At 38.6% G+C, this 20,923-nt stretch overlaps 1 protein-coding gene across 2 annotated transcripts in view; it reads right to left on the reverse strand.

Annotated features, from left to right (window-relative positions):
- The window catches only part of PRKG1 (protein kinase cGMP-dependent 1), a 926,264-nt gene that overhangs the window by 459,229 nt on the left and 446,112 nt on the right, over positions 1–20,923 (reverse strand). For both annotated transcript variants that reach the window (XM_060768793.2, XM_067465712.1), the window contains exon 3: positions 3,611–3,724. In XM_060768793.2, coding sequence (XP_060624776.1) covers positions 3,611–3,724 — 114 coding nt within the window. The remainder of the gene's footprint in view (positions 1–3,610; positions 3,725–20,923) is intronic.

Consider the following 20,923-nt stretch of genomic DNA (forward strand, 5'->3'; position numbering starts at 1 on the left):
TAATTAATACTTGGTTCAGCTCAACAAGTGTGGATCGGCTGACTTGGAATGAGTGGGGTGGGATCAAAGTCATAGAAAATAAATCTTCATTTGCTCTGAAGTAGTTCCCTTCACTTTACAGAAGTGCTGTCCTTTCTTCCAAGAAGATTCACTCACGTTAGAGCAGGTAAAAAAACTGAAACCTCTCAGAAGGAAGTTACAATTTCTTGGCACTGGTCAAGAAATTGTAACTGGAGTGTTCACTGGAGTGTGCTGACAACATGTTGCTAGCATGAAACCCTGACTTAAGTGAGTCGAGTATCCATTTAGATCCGTGGTTCTCAACCTGTGGGTCCCCAGGTGTCTTGGCATACAATTCCCAGAAATCCCAGCCAGTTTATCAGGGTCTAGAGAACAAGCCCTATGAGGAGCAGCTTAAAGAGCTGGGCATGTTTAGCCTGAAGAAGAGAAGGCTGAGAGGAGACATGATAGCCATGTATAAATATGTGAGAGGAAATCATAAGGAAGAGGGAGCAAGCTTGTTGTCTGCTGCCCTGGAGACTAGGACACGGAAGAATGGCTTCAAACTACAAGACAGGAGATTACACCTGAACATTAGGAAGAACTTCCTGACTGTGAGGGCTGTTCAGCAGTGGAACTCTCTGCCCCCGAGTGTGGTAGGGGCTCATTCTTTGGAAGCTTTTAAACAGAGGCTGGATGGCCATTTGTCAGGGGTGCTTTGAATGCAATTTTCCTGCTTCTTGGCAGGGGGTTGGACTGGATGGCTCATGAGGTCTCTTCCAATTCTATTATTCTATGATTCTGGGAGGTGAAAGCCAATAAATCTGGGGACCCACAGGTTGAGAACAACTGATTTAGATGAATTTGCTTTCCTGCCATGAACGACTGCCTCAAAGGACATCAAGGGCAGTAATGGTTTGGTGGAAAAATTGATGATCACTGAAAGAAATCTCCCCCAATTATCATTTCTGTATCATTGCTTTCAGACCAGAAATGAAAACAAGAATATTAAATACGAAGGGTACTAACTGACTTACAGTTTAAAATTTAAAACACATGTTAACATTTTCTTCATCAATTTTGTAATTTAGAATGAAAGATTGCATAATTCTGCTTACTCCAGAATATGAGGGAAACTGTGAGGTGTTGCTGTTGCTGGGAAAATTAATTGCCATTTACTAGCTAGCTAGGCTGAGGGCCCTTCCAGACAAGACCAAAACACAGGGCCTGTCACGGGTTTACCTGAGGTGTCCAAATGCCGCCTCAGGTAAACCCGAATTAATTCAGAGCAAACTGGGATTTCCCAGTTTACTCTGGATTAATTTGACACCTGGAAAGATCTAGATCTTAATTTGACACCTGGAAAGCCCGGGATGCAAGGTAGACAGAAGTGACTCCTTTGCTACCTTCTAGCACAATGGTTCTCAACCTGGGGTCCCCAGATGTTTTTGGCCTACAACTCCCAGAAATCTCAGCCAGTTTATCAGCTGTTAGGATTTCTGGGAGTTGTAGGCCAAAAACATCTGGGAACCCCAGGTTGAGAACCACTGTTCTAGCAGGTAGTTCTGCTGGAAGGATCGAACCGCTAGATGGCAAAGCCAGAAGGCCTCCTCTGTTACCAATACCTCTCCGACACCACCACCATTTGCTGAATTGAATAAGGCCATACAAATGTGGATGGCCCGTGACAATAACATATATTTAAAGGAGGTTCTAGGCAAAGAAAAGGTTAAGGACTTCTGGATTCATACAACTGTCATGTTTAAATTATTCTCATAAATTCATATTAGTTTTATATGTGTATGCTGCCGGACTAGGAAATGAAACAAACTACTGTTTTAAAAGACTACAATTCATTGAAAGGGGCATCATAAATGAATGTTTGATGAAAGCCTCCTCATTTGAAGCTTTATCCTACAAGACCAGATGGAAATTTCAAATAAATGTGATAATTAATTAATAACCTTCTTCTGGCTATGAGTTCCACAGTTCTCACTCTTTATAGCATTTCTTATTCATCAGGAAGCTTAGAGTTTATAAACAAGAAGCTTTGGGAAGGAAAGGGTCTCTGAGAGACCAAAATCCATTTTGAGAAGACAGGTTTTGTTTTTAAAGCTGATTACATAAGTTTGTTGTTTTATACAGCTTTCATTTATGCTAACATCTGCTTTTCAAGAGTTTCAACAAGTAAGCTGAGCGATCTTCCAGTGGGAACAAACAGATGTTCTAGTCTGGCTTTCAGAGGCAATAGTAATAATTTTGATTTATTAGTCAATAATGTTTTCTGTACAGCTCTCCACACTTGAGGGAACTGAAGATGTTTATCTAGATCTAACTGGAACGCCTTCCAATGCTAACTAGTGACCTCCCCTGTCAGAGCACTTTGGAATGCATATAAAGCTAATTACAGTTATAACTGTCTTTCACTTATTTGTGCATTAATGAAGGAGGGAAATTATACTGAACTCACTTGTTAGCATTCTAAATGGCATTATGCAGGAAGTTGCTGTCTGCATTAAAACATCAATGCGGGGGAGAAGAACAATGAATAAATACAAATAAGTACTGGCTCTCCAAATTTTCTCTTTTTAAGATAATAGTTCTGACCTCAGAACAGTCGCAATGCAATATGGAAAGAATGATACTGTTAAAAGCTGAACATAAAGCAATACCTTGGAAAGAAAGAGAATGAAAAGGGACATAGTATAAAGTATAATATGTGTAACTACACCAGCTAGCTATACATTTTAATATTTTCCAGTCAATTTTTTCATGGTTATCTGAAAATGAAAGCATATGAAAATGAACAATGATACAATGGTCCTTTATGTTCCCTTCTTTCAACAGAACAGTATATTCAATTTTTCAAAAAAAAAAAACCCAAACCTTTGTCTCACATACTATAGGGCAGGGTTCCTCAAACTAAGGCCCAGGGGCCGGATACAGCCCTCCAAGGTCATTTACCCAGCCCTCGCTCAGGGTCAACCTAAATCTGAAATGACTTTAAAGCATACAATAACAACAACTACAGTCCTATCTCATCAGCCAAAATTAGGCCCACCCTTTCCATTGAAATACTACTACGTCTATATTTTTTTAAAAAATGTTCTTCATTTTAATTATTGTATTGTTTTAAAGTGTTTTTTGCACTACAAATAAGATATGTGCAGTGTGCATAGGAATTCATTCATGTTTTCTTTTCAAATTATAATCCGGCCCTCCAACAGTTTGAGGGACTGTGATCTGGTCTTCTGTTTAAAAAGTTTGAGGACCCCTGCTATAGGGATCTACCATTGCAGAGGCCTCAGAATTTTGCATAGGAAATATATGTTTTAACAATAGAAGGTTTTGAGGATCTTGACCAAAGAAGAAACCTTGCCAAATGAACGGAAAAGGATCAGATGCTACAAGTGACATAGCTCTGAGTCACTTTCTGTAAAACCTAGATTATACTGACACAAAATGCGAAAAATCAACAACACGCAATAATCGTTTGAAAATTTGTAAAACCAAGTCATTTAGATGTGAACATTTTATGAAATTGGTAACAAACAACCAATTACAAGTATTTATCAGCATCACTTCAATATTAAAGCTCCAAATGTCTTACTTTTGACGGTGGCTGTCCGGGTGCAGTTGTAAAGGATAGCGAGTTCCCCAAATACCTTGCCAGGCCCCATGGTGCACAACTTTACACCTTCCTTTGTCACTTCAACCTTTCCATCTGTGAATGAAGAACACAATTTCATGTTAAAAGCTATTCCAATGTATTAGAAATATAAAAAGGTGTTATCATGTCATTATACAAGTACTCCCAAAATAGTATAAACATTCTAATGGTAACAAGCACGAGTATGGATTTGCTTTGTTTTTCACTTTTACATATTTCCATTTGTAATGGGTGGTTATATACAGCCTCTAATATTTGAGAAATATTTGAGTATTTGAGAAAAAAGCCAACACAGTACACTTATCCCGATTCCATCTACAAAAGCTGGAAGTATTGACCATTGAATCCTACTGCAACACTGGCGATAAGATAGCATCCTTTACCAGATTCAGAGATATTAAAACTAGCTTGGGATTGTTTATCCTACAACTACACTGGGGATCAACTATAGGCTGCCACCACTGATCCCTTCCTTACAGTATATTGCATATTTCCTGAGGCATCTTTCTCTACATAATGACAAAGATAGCTCTGCTGTCTGGTTTTGTTTCTTAAGCAACTGTTAGCCAAGTATTCTAGGAATACCTGTAAAATGAAACCAACTCTTCACAGTTAGTATTTATGTGCAAACAGTTCTAACTCAGCAACCAATGGCAATTTAAGCTTATGATGTCCTTCCCCAAGTTTGTGTCCTTCAGAAATTCAGGCTATAATTCCCTTGTCCTAACCAGACTGCAGTAGAAGACATCAGATTTGTTTTATAACATAACGCAAATACCAGGAAAGTTTGAGTTATGCTATAAAACAAATTATTCAACTCCACTATTAAAAGAATACTGAAAGAAGATTTGACTCTTTTTTTCCAAATGCGTTTTCTGAAAATGGTTTAATAACTTAAAAGGAACTTGTAGAGCACATGTAATTTACAAAGAGAAGTTTCTTCATGTATAAAATATGATGTAATTTGCCAAACCACGTGTCTCTAAAGAAATATACTCATTTTGCTTATTTCAAAAGCAAAAAATCCTAATCCTTGAATATATTCATCCATGGGCAAAACTGTTAATTATAAAAATAAATGATTTTGAGCCATCACAACTACACAATTTGCATTTTTACAGTAGTTATTTGGTACCAATTTTTTTCTTTAAAAAGTACTGACTCAAATTTGCACAAACAAGAATTGTGTGTGTGTGTGATATGCATAATTATGTATAACCGGAGGGGCAAATCTACAACATCATAAAATTGGTGTCTCTCAGGCTCCTTCCACACAGCTGTATAAAATCCACATTGAAATGGATTATATGGCAGTGTGGATTCAGTTAATCCAGCTCAAAGCAGATATTGTGGATTATTTGCCTTGATATTCTGGGTCATATGGCTTTGTGGATGGGTCCTCAGAGATCTTTTCAAACAGTACCCAATCTTGAAACATTCTACTTTTTGAAACTGGAAACTAAGACTAATTATTTCACAATCCACTTTTTTCTAATTTGCAATTTCCATTTCTTTCCTTTCCTTTCCTTTCCACGTCAATCATGTTCCATCTATATTTGTCTGAGAGACAATCAATGGTTTCTTTAAAGACAACTTTCAATAATAATTTAAGAATTAAAAAAGAACAGACCCTACAAACTGCTAAGACTGAAAACCAAGCAATGATATCACAAGGCCTAAACAGTCTCAGTAAGAATAGTATTAGTACCAGCTAGACCTCCAAAAAGAGAGACAACAACTAGGGCACCAGAGCCAAGAAAGAGATTCCCACAGCAGATCTTAATGAGTAGCCTCTGTGTGTGCATTCATGTGCATGCAATGCACACCTAATGTATGAGCTGCAGAACCATGTAGTCTTCTTTAGTAACACAGGAAGCATCCCAATACTAAATCAGACTGTTGGTCCCGCTACCTAAATATAGTTACAGTAGCTCATGAGAGGTGGGGTGTCCACCTGAGCTATAGATGTCAAAGATTGACTATAGAAACTTTTAGGAATGCTCTGTGACCGAACTGTGACTCTTCCATCTGTCGTATACTATTCCTTGATGGATGTTGATGGCTCAGTTATGTAAAATGTTATATTGATCATAAATATTATAGTGTTTTCTCATAATACTACAGAGAAAACAATAGAGTGAGGAAGTAAGAGAGAAAGAGGCAAGGTAATGATGATAGTAAAGCAAGCAACAGATTTATTGATTACTGACAAATCTGACATTTAGAAACACTTCTCAGTCAGGAACTACTAATCTTAATAGTCATTATGGTGAATATTTCCAGGGAAGTCAAAAGAATAAAGAATCTTTGCATGCATACTAATATTTGTTCTGTTTTAAGACAAGTCAAATTTTATTTGGATTGAGTCATAGGCCACTGCAATTATAAAAATATAATATATATCAGCAGACATAACCAACATCCTAACCCTAATTACAAATACAATTTAAATTCTGAAATATGGTTCTGTTGTTAAAACAGACATGAACAGTTTGACCAAAGGGCTGTAACATGCGTATATAATTGATAAATTATACCATGTAACAACATTTGAAAAAAATTATGTTCTTGGTTTGAAAGTGTTATTTCCTGTTTAATTGGGCAGTACTTCGAAAGTAGTTGTTATACTCCAGGAACTTTGTTTTTGTGGCTGCCACAAACTATGTTGAATTGGTTGAAACTTGATGAGAAATTAATTGAAAAACTATAGCAACATGTGCTGTAGGATATCCCGCAAAAACAAAGTTTTGGCAGTTTACTAAACCTTTTTCATGTTTTTATGATAGAACCAATTAGGAAATGACATTTATAACCCAGAAACAAAAATCGTGTTACATAGTGTTATGGTTGAAATTGTGCAATTAAAAACTCATGTTACTTTAACAGCAGTTTGCTGAAACATTTGCTGTTTTTAATGTGATCATGGGGTCACAGCCCACAAGAAGGAGATTTACATAATCATTGTCTGGAAGCCCTGAGTGAGATGTCAATAAAGGGCAATTTATATCTTCTGAATCTCCATAACAAGAACAAAATTATAAGATGTGGGCTATTTCAGTAGCCCCATTTACATTGGCACTATAATGCGGCATCCAGACGACTCAAAACTATATTGACCACAAAACACATATCGAGCGCATTAAAGAAAGTTGTAGGAAAGTCTTAGTTGAGCCAAAAAAGAGCTGTAAGAAATGCCAGTGTATCCCAAATCCTGGATGAAACTGACTCTGCAAAATCCAGAGCATATTGCAGATATCCGTCCTTGTTGAAGTGCAGTAAAATGCAGTAAAGGGGGGTTACTAAAAATGCCCAAAGCCCATGACTGGGCGGTAAGGGGACTAATGGACTCCCTGGAAGGGGTAATTGATTGCATCCACTGCTAGCTGTCACTTTTTCTTTTCCCCCCACCTCATACACTTCCACAACATTTATCTCGGAAATGGGGATGGGGGAAGGGAAAGACATGCCACCACAGTTTGAGACCAGGTTCCATGTTTAATGTAATCACCCACCTGGTCTCAAACCTGTTTCAGACCTGCCAATCTAAAAATCCACACAGTGAAATTGGTTCCTCCCAAATCAGATCAAAGCTTCATTATCCAAGCTTCATCCAGTATAGATGTGCCCAGTGTTTCCATCCCCATATAGATATACGTAGTACTGAAAAGGATACTCATGTCTTCTAGTAATGCTCAGTTTCTTTTCTTCCTTCCCCTTTATCTTTTGTAGCTAAATTCCTTATGGTAGGTGTAATGCCTCTGTGGAAAATTTAGGGACTTCTGAAAATAGTTTTGAGCTGGTATGGGGCACCTAATACTTGGTGGTGACCCCTTGGCTGTGGAACACCCTCCCTATAGATATTACATTGGCCACCTCCCTTTTAACATTCCAGAAAAAAGTCAAGACGTGGCTTTTTGAACCAGCGTTTGCAAATGTAACTGACATAGGAAAATGGAACAACTAGACAATGAGTCTGGACAATTTTTTTAACGAGACACTATGAAATTATATTTTATTGATTTGTTTAGTTTATATTATATGCTATGTTTTAATTATATTTATGACATTGTAAGCATTGAATTTTGCCGTTAACCGCCTTGAGTCGCCTACAGTATACAAATACAGTAAGTAAGTAAGTAAGTAAGTAAGTAAATACAGCTGGCCCTCTATCCATGGGTTCTGCATTCCCAGACTTGACCAAATATAACTTAAAAATATTTGGTGCAGGGGGAGAATCCTGAATTTTACCATGGACCTGCTGTAGCTTCCCATCTTTTTTTATAATTGCTCTTTCTGGCACTTGTTTGAGGGTGGATCTAGACAGCCCTCTAAACCCGGTTGTAGTGAATTAATTTGATAGTGGGTTTATTCCTCTGCAGTCCAGACAGTATTCCCAGGCTAAAATACCCAGGAAAAGTATGGGAATACTGACCCCCTTCCCAAAAGCCCTAAAAACCCTTTAAAAAAGATAAGTACTTACCCGGCCTCCATTGGAGAGCTGCCACAGCTCTCTTGGCACATAGAAATGACACACCAGGAGAAAGGGGAGAGGAGGAAAATCACTTCCCTCCTCCTTTCTCCTGCCGCATCATTTCTATGCACCAGGAGAGCTGCAGGAGCTCTCCAATGGAGGCAGGATAAATACTTTTCTTTTTAAAGAGGATTTTTAGAGCTTTTGGGGAGGGAGGTAAAATGTCTCGGTGTTCACCCGGGCCAGTCCCAGAAGGACATCTGGACACCCACCCCAGAAAATGCACACTTTCTAGGATGTGTGTGGACAGGGCCCCAGGAACATTCGCATTTTTAAAAAGTGAATGCTCCTGGTGTAAAGCCCTGTTTGGAAAGGCCCTGAGTTGTTCTCTGTTTTGTATAAGGGGTAGCATTTAATTATGGCATTGAGTACAGTGGGATTTGATCATCCACAGACTTTGATTTCCAGAAGGGGGGGGGGGGGCTGGAACCAAACTCCAGTGGATACCAAAAGCCCACTGTACTGAATTCTCTGAAGAAGTAGGTCATGAAAAACATATTAAATATGCAGAAGCTCTGAGCATGTCATTTTGAATTTCCTCCGCTGTGTATTCGGCTTGAATGGTTAAACAATGTAACTGATACGTACTCCAAATCAAGGGAAAAAATAGAGACATAACTTCAGAATATTACTCTGTAGAGTGCCAACGTACAAAAACAACAGCTACATCAATAAATTTATCACTATACAAATTAACGTTGGAGATGTCTGTGCATGTGCATATCCATCTACACCTCCTCCTATGAATCACTGACAGGTACTTGCCTGCGCTTTCTGAGTTATTCATGTGTTCATAGAACTCCAGCAAGCATACTCGTACTTCTACATTTTACCATGCCAATAACAACTGTAGTCATTTAGTGCATGCAGTGAATGAAATCTGCACATCTTTACTGCATATTAACACTGAGCCTACGTATTTGGAGAAGGGTTGAAAACTATGAGTGTGTCAATGTTGAGTGTGTCAACTGTGCAGATATTGCAGTCAGGGTCAGGGTCTCCTGCTACGTTTCTGCCTTTCCCCCATGCCACCAATCCATATGAACTGAAGGTTTGAAGATTCCTACAACAAACTGTAACAAAATCTCCTGATTGGAGTAGTTATGTAAAATCTATATAAATAAAATTAGTTTGAAGCCAGGCATGTAGCCGGGGGGGGTGGGTGGTGGCTTTGGGGGCTTCAGACCCCGACCCCCCCCCCCCCCCGAAATTCTCATGGTGGTCTGCCAAAAGGCCTTACTGGTACATTATTTAAACTGTTATGTTTATTCATATCATGATCTGATCACCATGCTCAATATATCTCATATGCATGGGGGTATTGGGGTAACGATACAAAAGGTTTGCTAGGGTAGACCTTCTTTCACTCAGTCAGCCCCCCCCCCATCAAACTCAGCCCCCCCCCTCCCCCTGAATCAAAATCCTGGCTACGGGCCTGTTTGAAGCTATTCATTTTAAATGGTTCCAACAATTAGACCCTGGCGTACATAAGGCTCGGCAAATATGAAACAAAAATGTGCTTGGGTTGTTGTAGGTTTTTTGGATTGCATGGCCATGTTCTAGAAGCATTCTCTCCTGGCATTTCACCTGCATCTATGGCAAGCAAAATTGTGCTTTGTTTAAAAGCTTTGTTTGTTTAAACAAAACTGTCAAAATTCTTATTAGCTTAGTTATATTTTATTTCATAATTTCCAAAATGTTATCCCATTCAGAAATAATGTCACTAAAGTAGAAGTGCTATAAGGCAATTTCTGCCATTGTGAGGCTAGAGGACAACTGTGCCATCATTCTTACATTTGTCTTTTCAGCTGAACAGAATTCTTCCTAATTAAAATTACTTGTTTCATTCTGTTCAAAAGGCAGAATAGATGTTCAGCCTATTCAAAAGACAGATGAGTAATCATTAACTCACAAGGTCAGGAGAATGTAAGAACCAACCACAGTGGACATCACAACAGTTAAACAAAGAGGTAAAAATAGTAATACAATTACCAATTGTTGGCAATGAATATTTCCATAGATCCTGGATCCTTCAGGATCCAGGCCTTGAGCAGAGTCTGAATTTTTCCTACTGAGAAATTATGAGGCAAATCTGGGTCTTTGCTTGGCAAAAGCTATAATGGATTTCACGGGCAAAGACAACCCTGATCCATTTTTGTCCCACTTTTTCAACTGCTTTTAGAATGTGGCTACTTCTATTTTATTGAGTATAATGTACCATTGAATGTAATGCGCACTTTAATTTTGAAGGTGCACATTACAAAAAATTGATTTGCCCTCAAATGCAATGGGTCAAACAGCAGAGGCATAGCATATCAGGGGGCAAGAAGCAAGAATGAAGCTATTTGGGAAGTCATATCATACATGATTCCCAACTGACCTCATTCACGAGGCTTTCAAAACCAAGAAGGAGGCTTTGAAGGCCTAGTGAACCGCCAGATGGGAACTGCCTGGGACTGTGGAGTGAGCAGGTGAGAGCTGAGGGCCTTTCCATACAGGGCCCATAATGCGGGAGCTCCTGTGGTTTTACCGGAGGCATCAAAACAATGTCTCCAGTAAAACTGAATTAATTTGGGACAAAGTGAGAAAACCCTGCCTTGCCCTGAATTAATTCAATACTGCATTAGGCCCAGGTCTTTCTGAAAGGCCCTAGGTCTAATGCAGTCTGGACCAAATGGGGACTGACCCCTCAATATTCCTGGGACTACCAAGGGGTCTGTCCACATAGTCCTCTCTGGTTTTCTGGGCTGAATCAGCCCTGAAAACCCTGAGAGCACCACCCCCTCCACAAAACCCATTCAAAAAGACTTTTCGAAAAATGACTTACCTGGTCACCATTAAACTGCTGCCAGAGCTCTCCTGGTATGTAGAAATGACATGCCAGGAGAAGAGGGGAGCGATTTTGGAGGAAAAACGGGGAGCTGGGGGCTGGCTAGATGCCCTCCGATGGCATGTAGCCATACACACACACACACCACAGTAAAATCCCAAGATTTGGGGCTGTTGTGGAGCCTCAGTCCCGAGAGGAAATCAGATATAAAATCCCAATTCCTCTTGGGATTTGGGTCTGTGTGGAAGTGCCTCAGGCACAAGCAAACTGCTTCCTCTCCTACCTTATATTTTATTTGTCATTAATAAATTTTGCCATCTTGAATGCACTCTAATGTTGTTCAGCCACATATGCCTCAATTTGCATCTGTGAAATGTAGTAGAGTATGATTTCAAGGAAAACAAATCATTTTAATAAGGCTACTTATATTCCTGGTTTGAATCCATATTTTTCTGATAGTGAAATGTGGACACAAATTAAGTATATGCTTAAAGGCAAATGGCACATTTCTATTCCTGTAACTTTAAAGCTAGGATATATTATTCAAATTGCTTGTCCATTTCAGTTGCTACTAGAAGCAAAGCAATGAAATTGCTGCACCTTCATTTCAGGAATTCTTAAGTATGCCTACAAATATACTAGAATCAGACATCTCTCATCAACTGAGTTTACACTTCATTTGTGAAAGGTGGTCAGATTCTACCCCATCCACCCCTTTCTTCAGACCTCAAATCATTACTCAAAATTGTTTGAAAGCACAAATACTCCTGTCCTTCACAATAAGGGTGAGGGGCAAGCTAAAGGTTGTTTTTGTGTCATGGTGAGAACATTTGGCACATTTTAGAACATTCAGTCCATCCAATTAAAAATTAAACAACATCCTTAGCTGAATTGCATTTAGTTTCTCCAATAATTTGGGCTATAAAACAAGCAACCCTACCACAGCATTCTCAATTTATTGTGAGGATGTTTTCCCTTCCCAATAATTAAACGGTAATTTTCAGTTTCCTGTTAACACGGGAAAGGAAAACAGATTAGCAGGGCTCTAAGAATGTCAGTCTCCATCTAATTTTATTTTGTAATGGCCAATAATGTAATGGTTTATTGTTAGCTCATTCCTTTACTGCTTACAGTCAACACAGTTGCATGACACCAAAATCTCCTTGAGGCCACTTTCTTTCACCTTCAACAAATGTTCAGATTTCCAAACAAAAAAATCTGGCTCCTCTTTTTCTTCCATCTCTAAAATTTAATATACTTTCAACTAAAAAGTCCATACAACTTTCAAAACCATGCCATACTTGGCACATTGGTAAGAAATTAGTTCACACTTGTTAAAATTTCATGATGTACATGCTCTCAAGTGCCAACATTTAAAAAGTGATAATGATTCCTGATTTTCATTTCCAGAGGTACATCATCAAAGGTACACAAAGCTGAAATTTATGCTGCCGAGAAGAGAAGACTGAAGCCATCTAAAAGCAACAGGAAAACTGAGCTTCAAACTCTATAACTGGAAGCCTGGGGCAGCCAACAGAGAATTGAACTATTGAAGAACATATACACAGGTGGCCTTGTTGGTGAAAAAACAAACAAAACAGCCTACAGCCAAGCCTAGAACTCACTGAAGAGAGAGTGAAGAAAGGTGTTTAGATGATACCAAAATGTCTTAGAACTTTTTTTTACTTGAATAGGTATGCAGTTCAGTATGGACTGAACTAAAATCAGGAGATGCACACACATCTCCCCCCCCCCCCCCAAAAAAATCTGTTGATGTATTTTGAAATACTAGCTAGGAGTTGGCCCAGCCCCCCCTCAGCCCACAATGCGGCCCAAAGGCAAAAAAGTTTGCCCATGTCTGAGCTAAGGTCTTTGAAAGCATTCACTATGTTTGTACTTCACTGAATAAAATTTGCTAGTCTTTATGTTGCCACACACACATACACAAAAATACTAGCTAAGAGAAAGACTCAAAAACACTGTTTTAAAAACAGATTCATATAATACTTTAAAATTTGCACCAACATTTAGAGCCAGTTGGTGACAGATGCATAGTGAAGGGAATCTGTAAGTGATATCTGTTATATATTGCAGGTTACATGTATCTAAGAGATGTGAAATGAATTATAATTTTGATAGGGGGTTCCTACCTGGAAATGAAATGACAAACTAGGACAAATAGCATTAGTGGTTTGGACCCAACAAAAGTGCAGTAGCTCTAGATGCAGTGTGTTTGCTATATTTCCATATGGCATCAGACTGTTCAAGTTAGTTAAATCCTATCCGGTGAAGAAGAAACCCAAAAGTATTCACACAGCTGGAATATGACCAAATGCAAAGTTCACAGTGATGTATAGTCACTGCTGACACATTGATAGAGTGTGAAGTAGCTGTTAGGCTGGAGGCTGGAAGAAGCAAAGGCCACCAGCATTGAAGCAATTCTTCTCCGCCATCAACTCTGCTGGACTGGCCACGTTGTCCGAATGCCCAACCACCGTCTCCCAAAGCAGTTACTCTACTCCAAACTCAAGAATGGAAAACAGAAAGTTGGTGGCAGGAAAAGAGATTTAAAGATGGGCTTAAAGCCAACCTCAAAAACTGTGGCATAGACACAGAGAACTGGCCTTGAGTGCTCTAACTGGAGGTCAGCTGTGACCAGCAGTACTACAGAATTCAAAGAGGCAAAAATGGAGGGCAAAAGGGAGAAACGTGCCAAGAGGAAGGGACGTCAAGCCAACCCTGACCAGGACAGTCTTCTGTCTGGAAACCAATGTCCTCACTGTGAGAGAACTTGTGGATCAAGAATAGAGCTCCACAGCCACCTATGGACCCACCGCCAAGACACCACATCTGGAAGACAATCATCCTTGAGCTACGAGGGATCGCCTAAGTGAGTGAGTGAGTGAGTAAGTAAGTTCTGTTAGGGATGTAAATATTCAACTATTTTATTCTGGTAAATGAGGATGAGCTAATGCTATATTCTCCCTACTGTATGAGAAAACTAATATTCCTCCACAAAGCCCTGAAGTTCAGGAATTATTCTGCAAAAAACCAAAAACAAAAAAACCTACATATTTGCTTGCCTCCCAAATGTTTATGTGTTCTTCTGCACAGAAAACAGATTTTGGGGGGATGGGAACTCCACAGGATTTTCTCCTGAGGATGATTCACATATTACATTTGACATGTAATACTGAGAAAAAATCCAAAACAATTCATTAATCTATTATTCCCAGCAGGGCAGGTTCCCAACTGCTGTTAAATTTATTTTTCAACCTAGGAACACCTTAGTGATTACCAATGAGTGAATACACTCTTTGAACTATAGAAGGTGGTTGTCAATTCAGGGTGCAACACAGTGCAATTAGCTAATGCAATATCAATAATATTAACTGCACTACTAGCCCACAGGCAAGAGATAAACATTGCATCTTGTACTCTGCAGTAGCAGATAATACAGATGCATACAGTCTGTGATACTGGAAATAATATATAACCATCCTCATTGTTAACTTTGGTAGCTTCATAGCCATCTTGACTGGCAGCCACTTTAAGTTACAATGAAATTTGTACAATTCTCCCTTAAAGCTATCTAGGTTGACTATATTTCATGATAGTGAATTCCACAGTTAAACCATGTACTCTTTTTTTTTAAAGTCTGTCCTGATTTTCTTGATTGTTAACTTCAGCAAATATAGTTCAAATATAGGAGCAAGCATATTCTACCCCACAGAACAGTGCTTCCCAACCTGGGGGTCAGGACCCCTGGGGGGGTCACAAGGGGTTTCGGAGGGGTCGCCAAAGACCATAAAAAACATACTTCTGATAGTCTTAGGAACCCTTTTGGCAGAAAAGGTGAAAGATCTCTCCACCTGTCCTCTTCCTTTTTTGGAAACAAATGGCAAATCCTCCCACCAAAAGCCCTCCTCCGCTGTGATTGGCCGGCCTCTCAGCCAAGGGGAGGGCTGTTTCCCAGACTCCAAACAGGGAGGGGAGAGTAGGTGTGCTCAGCATAAGGCAGCGCCATGCGCATGTGCAGGTGAGGCTGGAGGAAGGCTCATGCCAGTGAGTCCCTTCAAGGCATGGGGGTTCTGTGTAAGAAGTTTGGCCCAATTCTATCTTTGGTGGGGTTCAGAATGCTATAAATCCCAGCACCTACAACTCCCAAATGAATTATAAATCCCAGCAACTACAACTCCCAAATGTCGTGTCTATTTTCCCCAAACTCCACCAATGTTCACATTTGGGCATATTGAGTATTTGTGCCAAGTTTGGTCCAGATCCATCATTGTTTGAGTCCACAGTGCTCTCTAGATGTAGGTAAACTACAACTCCAAAACTCAAGGTCCATGCCCACCAAACCTTTCCAGGATTTTCTGTTGGTCATGGGAGATCTGTGTGCCAAGTTTGGTTCAATTACATTGTTGGTGGAGTTCAGAATGCTCTTTGATTGTAAGTGAACTATAAATCCCAGCAACTACAACTCCCAAATGACAAAACCAATCCCTACCCCAACCCCACCAGTATTCAAATTTGGGCATATCAGGTATTTGTGCCAAATTTGATCCAGTGAATGAAAATACATCCTGCATATCAGATATTTACATTATGATTCATAACAGTAGCAAAATTAGTTACGAAGTAGCAACAAAAATAATTTTATGGTTGGGGTCACCACAACATGAGGCACTGTACTAAGGGGTTGCGGCATTAGGAAGGTTGAGAAACACTGCCATAGAAGGACAATTTTCGTTGTGATATGACTCTTGGTGGGCCACACCACTGTTTTCAATGGCAACTAACAGTGACATTGGGTGACCAGAAGTAACTTCCCATCACTGTGGGACCACTGTTAGCTTTTTGTCCTAGTGATGTTGAAACACTCTTTAGAACTTCATTGTTAAGAGAGAATTTTCGGATTTTTCCTTTTTTCTATTAATTTTTAAAATGTCACACTCTTCTATTATCCCATATATTTATTTAAGTTAAGGACCTCCAATTACTGCAATCTTTCTTCATACAAGAGATGCTGCATCCCGCTGACATGCTGATATAAATTTTATAGTTCAACAAGAGTTTAGAAGCTTTTTTGAAGAAATTTATTGCTCTTTCTATATTGCTTTAAAAGCAGCTAGTTAATCCTGCTCATTATTTTTAATAGTTTTTAGTTGGTGTGTTTAAAGGCACTTAAAGATACAAAAATAGCCAACCCAAATCACACCCAGCATTGATTTAGACACATGAAAGTACACTAAAAGAAGTGTGGCAAGTTGCTATATATTTTGGTGGAAATTATCTATTCATTACTCTCAAAAGTAATGGATTTATGTGGTTTTTCTTATGTTCTAATGTCAAAACTTTTTTCTATTCTTTTACTCCTGCTTTCTAAGACAAAACTTTTTTTTCTGTTGAAAATTGGCCATGGGAGAAATAGAGGACTCCTTTCTGAATTCCTATCAGAACTCTTCCTCAGCCATAATAGAAACCTGCAAGATGGTGAGTATATGTACTTATTCTAAAGTGGAATTCATTCAGGGAATCATGCTGCCTATTCTTATTTGTAATGTCAGTAAATAGTAAAGTCATGATCATCCAGCTTAGATCAATATTTATTTATTGATGTTATAGCTCAAGCCATCCACATGAACCTACAATGTTATAAAACCCCAAACATCAAATTATAATGCATTGGAATAAATATTGGAATATTTGTTCATGTGATAATACATGAATTCTATATGAATTGTCTTGTACAATTCAGTTCAGCTCACTGATCTAACATTGAATGAGATTCTTCTGTTAACTATACTCAAACTGAAGGTTGAAACTAATGAATAGAATGACAAACTACATTATTCTCGAAGTGTTCACATTTGCCAATGTCATTTGGGAAAATCTGATTCATTTCTGAACACTAATGTTATAGTTTCTGATAAAGACTAGGAAAGTATGTCACATTTTTGTTCGTTTGTTTTACCACTTTCACTAGCACACCCATTCTTTGTGTTTCAGGGTTGCGCTCTTCATTTCCTGCCTTTTCAAGATACCTTGTGAATATTTCTAAAGCTTTAGAAATAGAAAAAAAATCACACCAGAAATGGAAATGAGAATTCCATGAATAATTACATCTGACCAGCCAAAGAAGCTTTAATTAATTCATTTCGTTACAATAAAGCATATGTTTGGTATCTGCTATACTGAACAAGAAAGGGAATAATATATCACAGTCTCATTATTGCAGGAAACAGAACGCGACTAGAGATTGTGGTAATACAAGCACAATAGCCATCATCCTCAAATGCATGAACAATTGTATTGGTCAGGGCAGCGAGTAAAATTATCTTATAGCAGATACAATTTTGTTGTTCACCCATATAAAGAGGAACAACTTGGCAAAACAATTATCTGAAAGGTTGTATTTCACAGTTCCAGCACTGAAGTTATATAAAGAAAGGAAAGTCGATTAACATACACACAGATAGTTCTTGGTAAAGAGCAAGGGCACAACTTTATTTGTAACAGCAGCATAGGACTGGCTTAGCATGAGCCAGTGCTAACCCAAAAATTACCCTATGTAACAAAATTTGAATTTTTTTCCTGTTTGAAAGTGTCATTTCCTGATTCATTGTGCAGTACTTACTTTGAAGCTGATAACTTCTGTCAACTCAAATTTGAGTTTTGGTGACCCCATGAATGAGAAACTTGCTAGTCACCCTATTATCAACAGCTTTTTGTGGGAGTATGAAGTACAGAACCCCTGAGAAGGTGAAAAAACCAAAAATATTTGTTTCCTGAGACAACTCTTGAGGGACTTTCAGGTCTATGGTCTACTTTTACCAGAAGTAGACCATAGAATCACCCCGGGGCGAGGGGATTTCTAGCCAAATTGTATTAATCAAATCTACAGATTAGCGAAAGTTAAAACCACAAATGTGGAAGGACAACCGTAAATGAATAATTGTCAGAAATTGTCTTCTTGGAGACCACTAGATTATTGCATTATACCTAAATGACAAGACACAACCAAACCACAACCACAGTACATAAAGTTATATGGATCTTCTGATGACAATATGACTTTTTAACAACCTTAGAGCAAGGGAATTTAGGAAATAATTTGTATCTGCCTAATCAAGACTACAGCTGTATTTTTCTGAAAACACTCTCAAATGGAATCTCAAATATATAAAACTTCCATGAAACCATTTACTTCCCATGAAAATTGTAATATGTGTATTCAGTCGTATTAAGAGTGATATAACATTTTGTATCATGTTGAATATAAAACAGTGTTAAGTTATCTGATTTTCTCCTTTAACACCAAAAAGATAAATTAGATTTTAATTAATTCAGTATACATTGCTTACTAAACAACATTTTCACCAAGTTTTGATTTTCTACATTCCTAAATAATACAATATTTTACTTATCTAAAAAATAAAACACAGAAAGAGCCTCCTCAAAGACTGAGTAAATACAGTCGGGAATCCCCTGGGTAGCATTTCTTGTAAATGGCTAATCGTTCTAACCCAAAAGCATTGCTTTACAACATTTTATGCAATGCTTTTGACATAAAATAAATAAAAAAGTTATCTAATATCAGAAATGTGTATTTTTAGTCTTATATTTGTTTGTATCTGTTACTCATTATGAACAACAGAATTTGACTGTGAAAAAAACCCCAACCACACTGATATGGCTCAGATTCCCGAATATGCGAGTAAGTGTAATAAGTACAAAGAAGCAATATTTTAAGGTGCCGTTTTGTAAGCCGCTCTGAGTCCCTCTGCGGAGGTCGAGATAGGACAGGATACAAATATCCGAAATAAATAACAAATAATAAAAAAGAATATAACAACTACAGTAACTGTATAAAATCTATCACTTGTCTCACATTAAATAATAACATGTCACAACATTCAAAAACTGCACCCAAAAGTGTCTAATTTTCATTTATATTAATTGACATGGAACAAAATAGATTAATTTTATAAAAGAAGCATGAATACTGTCAAAAACTTAAGACATTAACCAGTCTAGACACATGCTAAAATGCCAATCAAATATGCAGTCTGGCATTACTAAAATTGATTTACACAGATTTTATGAAGACCTGGGTGAGTGTACTCACCAGTTCTCTACACACATATCCAAATTAGTAGGCAGGTTTTCCTTGGTCACATTCTCAGAATAGGATTAATTGAGCATCCTTTATCCAAACTGCTCAGAGCCAGAAGTGCTTTGGATTTCAGATGTTTTAGGATTTCAGAACACTTGCATGTGCATAATGAGATATCTTTGAGATTGGGAAGAAGTCTTAACACAAAATTCATATATGTTCCATGAATGAAAAAGATCTTGGAGATCTTGTGTGAAAAAGATCTTGGAGTCCTCGTGGACAACAAGTTAAACATGAGCCAACAATGTAATGTGGCAGCAAAAAAAGCCAATGGGATTTTGGCCTGCATCAATAGGAGCATAGTGTCTAGATCTAGGGAAGTCATGCTACCCCTCTATTCCGCTTTGGTTAGACCACACCTGGAATATTGTGTCCAATTCTGGGCACCACAATTCAAGAGAGATATTGACAAGCTGGAATGTGTCCAGAGGAGGGCGACTGAAATGATCAAGGGTCTGGAGAACAAGCCCTATGAGGAGCGGCTTAAGGAGCTGGGCATGTTTAGCCTGAAGAAGAGAAAGCTGAGAGGAGATATGATAGCCATGTATAAATATGTGAGAGGAAGCCACAGGGAGGAGGGAGCAAGCTTGTTTTCAGCTTCCTTGGAGACTAGGACGCGGAACAATGGCTTCAAACTACAAGAGAGGAGATTCCGTCTGAACATGAGGAAGAACTTCCTGACTGTGAGAGCCGTCCAGCAGTGGAACTCTCTGCCCCGGAGTGTGGTGGAGGCTCCTTCTTTGGAAGCTTTTAAACAGGGGCTGGATGGCCATCTGTCAAGGGTGAATTGAATGCAATATTCCTGCTTCTTGACAGGGGGTTGGACTGGATGGCCCATGAGGTCTCTTCCAACTCTTTGATTCTATGATTCTAATAGGGGTGGGAAATGTCTGGAGCAGTGGTTCTCAACCTGGGGTCCCCAGATGTTTTTGGCCTACAACTCCCAGAAATCCTAACACCTGATAAAATGGCTGAGATTTCTGGGAGTTGTAGGCCAAAAACATCTGGGGACCCCAGGTTGAGAACCACTGGTCTGGAGGGACCATTTGGCCTGACCCGTCATCTCCCACCCAAATACTAATCAAGTACTAACTCTGACTTGGTGAGTTTAACAGTCCTCGTAAAAACCGAGTATCAGATGAAGATTACACATAATCAGTACACATAAAAGACCTCAGAAGTTGATGACACAAACATTGGTTATGTTCCAAATCCAAGATGCAGGATTAGAATAGCAATCAATAGTGGAGTTTTAACAAAAAAAAAAAAGATCTCAAACTGCCCAACGCTGCTTCATATTCTTTCTGGGTACGAGCACAAAGGTGGGCAAAGTTAAGGCACTTTAGAAAGTACAAAAAAACTGAAATATCAAGTGTTCCTATTTTTGTAAAAAGAAAATCTTCCACTTTGAAGAGGGAACATGATTCATTTTTTTTCCTTTCTCTCTCTCTCTCTCTCTCTCTCTCTCTCTGGGCAATTATTATCAAAATAAAATATTTGAGCTTTTGCATAGATCCTGGAAAATTTCAGACATATAGCTAAAGAGGCTCGAGACTGCTAATGAATAAAATAGGTTTAAGGCTTATTTTTATGTTCTGCTTGTCTGATAAGAAAGTGTAATATGAGTATAATATGATATGTAATATGACACATAGCAACAAAGGCAGAAAAACTTGAATATCCAACATTTTTCTAGCAAACATCTTTCTAGGT

Source organism: Anolis sagrei, chromosome 3 (assembly GCF_037176765.1).
Source record: "Anolis sagrei isolate rAnoSag1 chromosome 3, rAnoSag1.mat, whole genome shotgun sequence".
NCBI lineage: Eukaryota > Metazoa > Chordata > Lepidosauria > Squamata > Dactyloidae > Anolis > Anolis sagrei.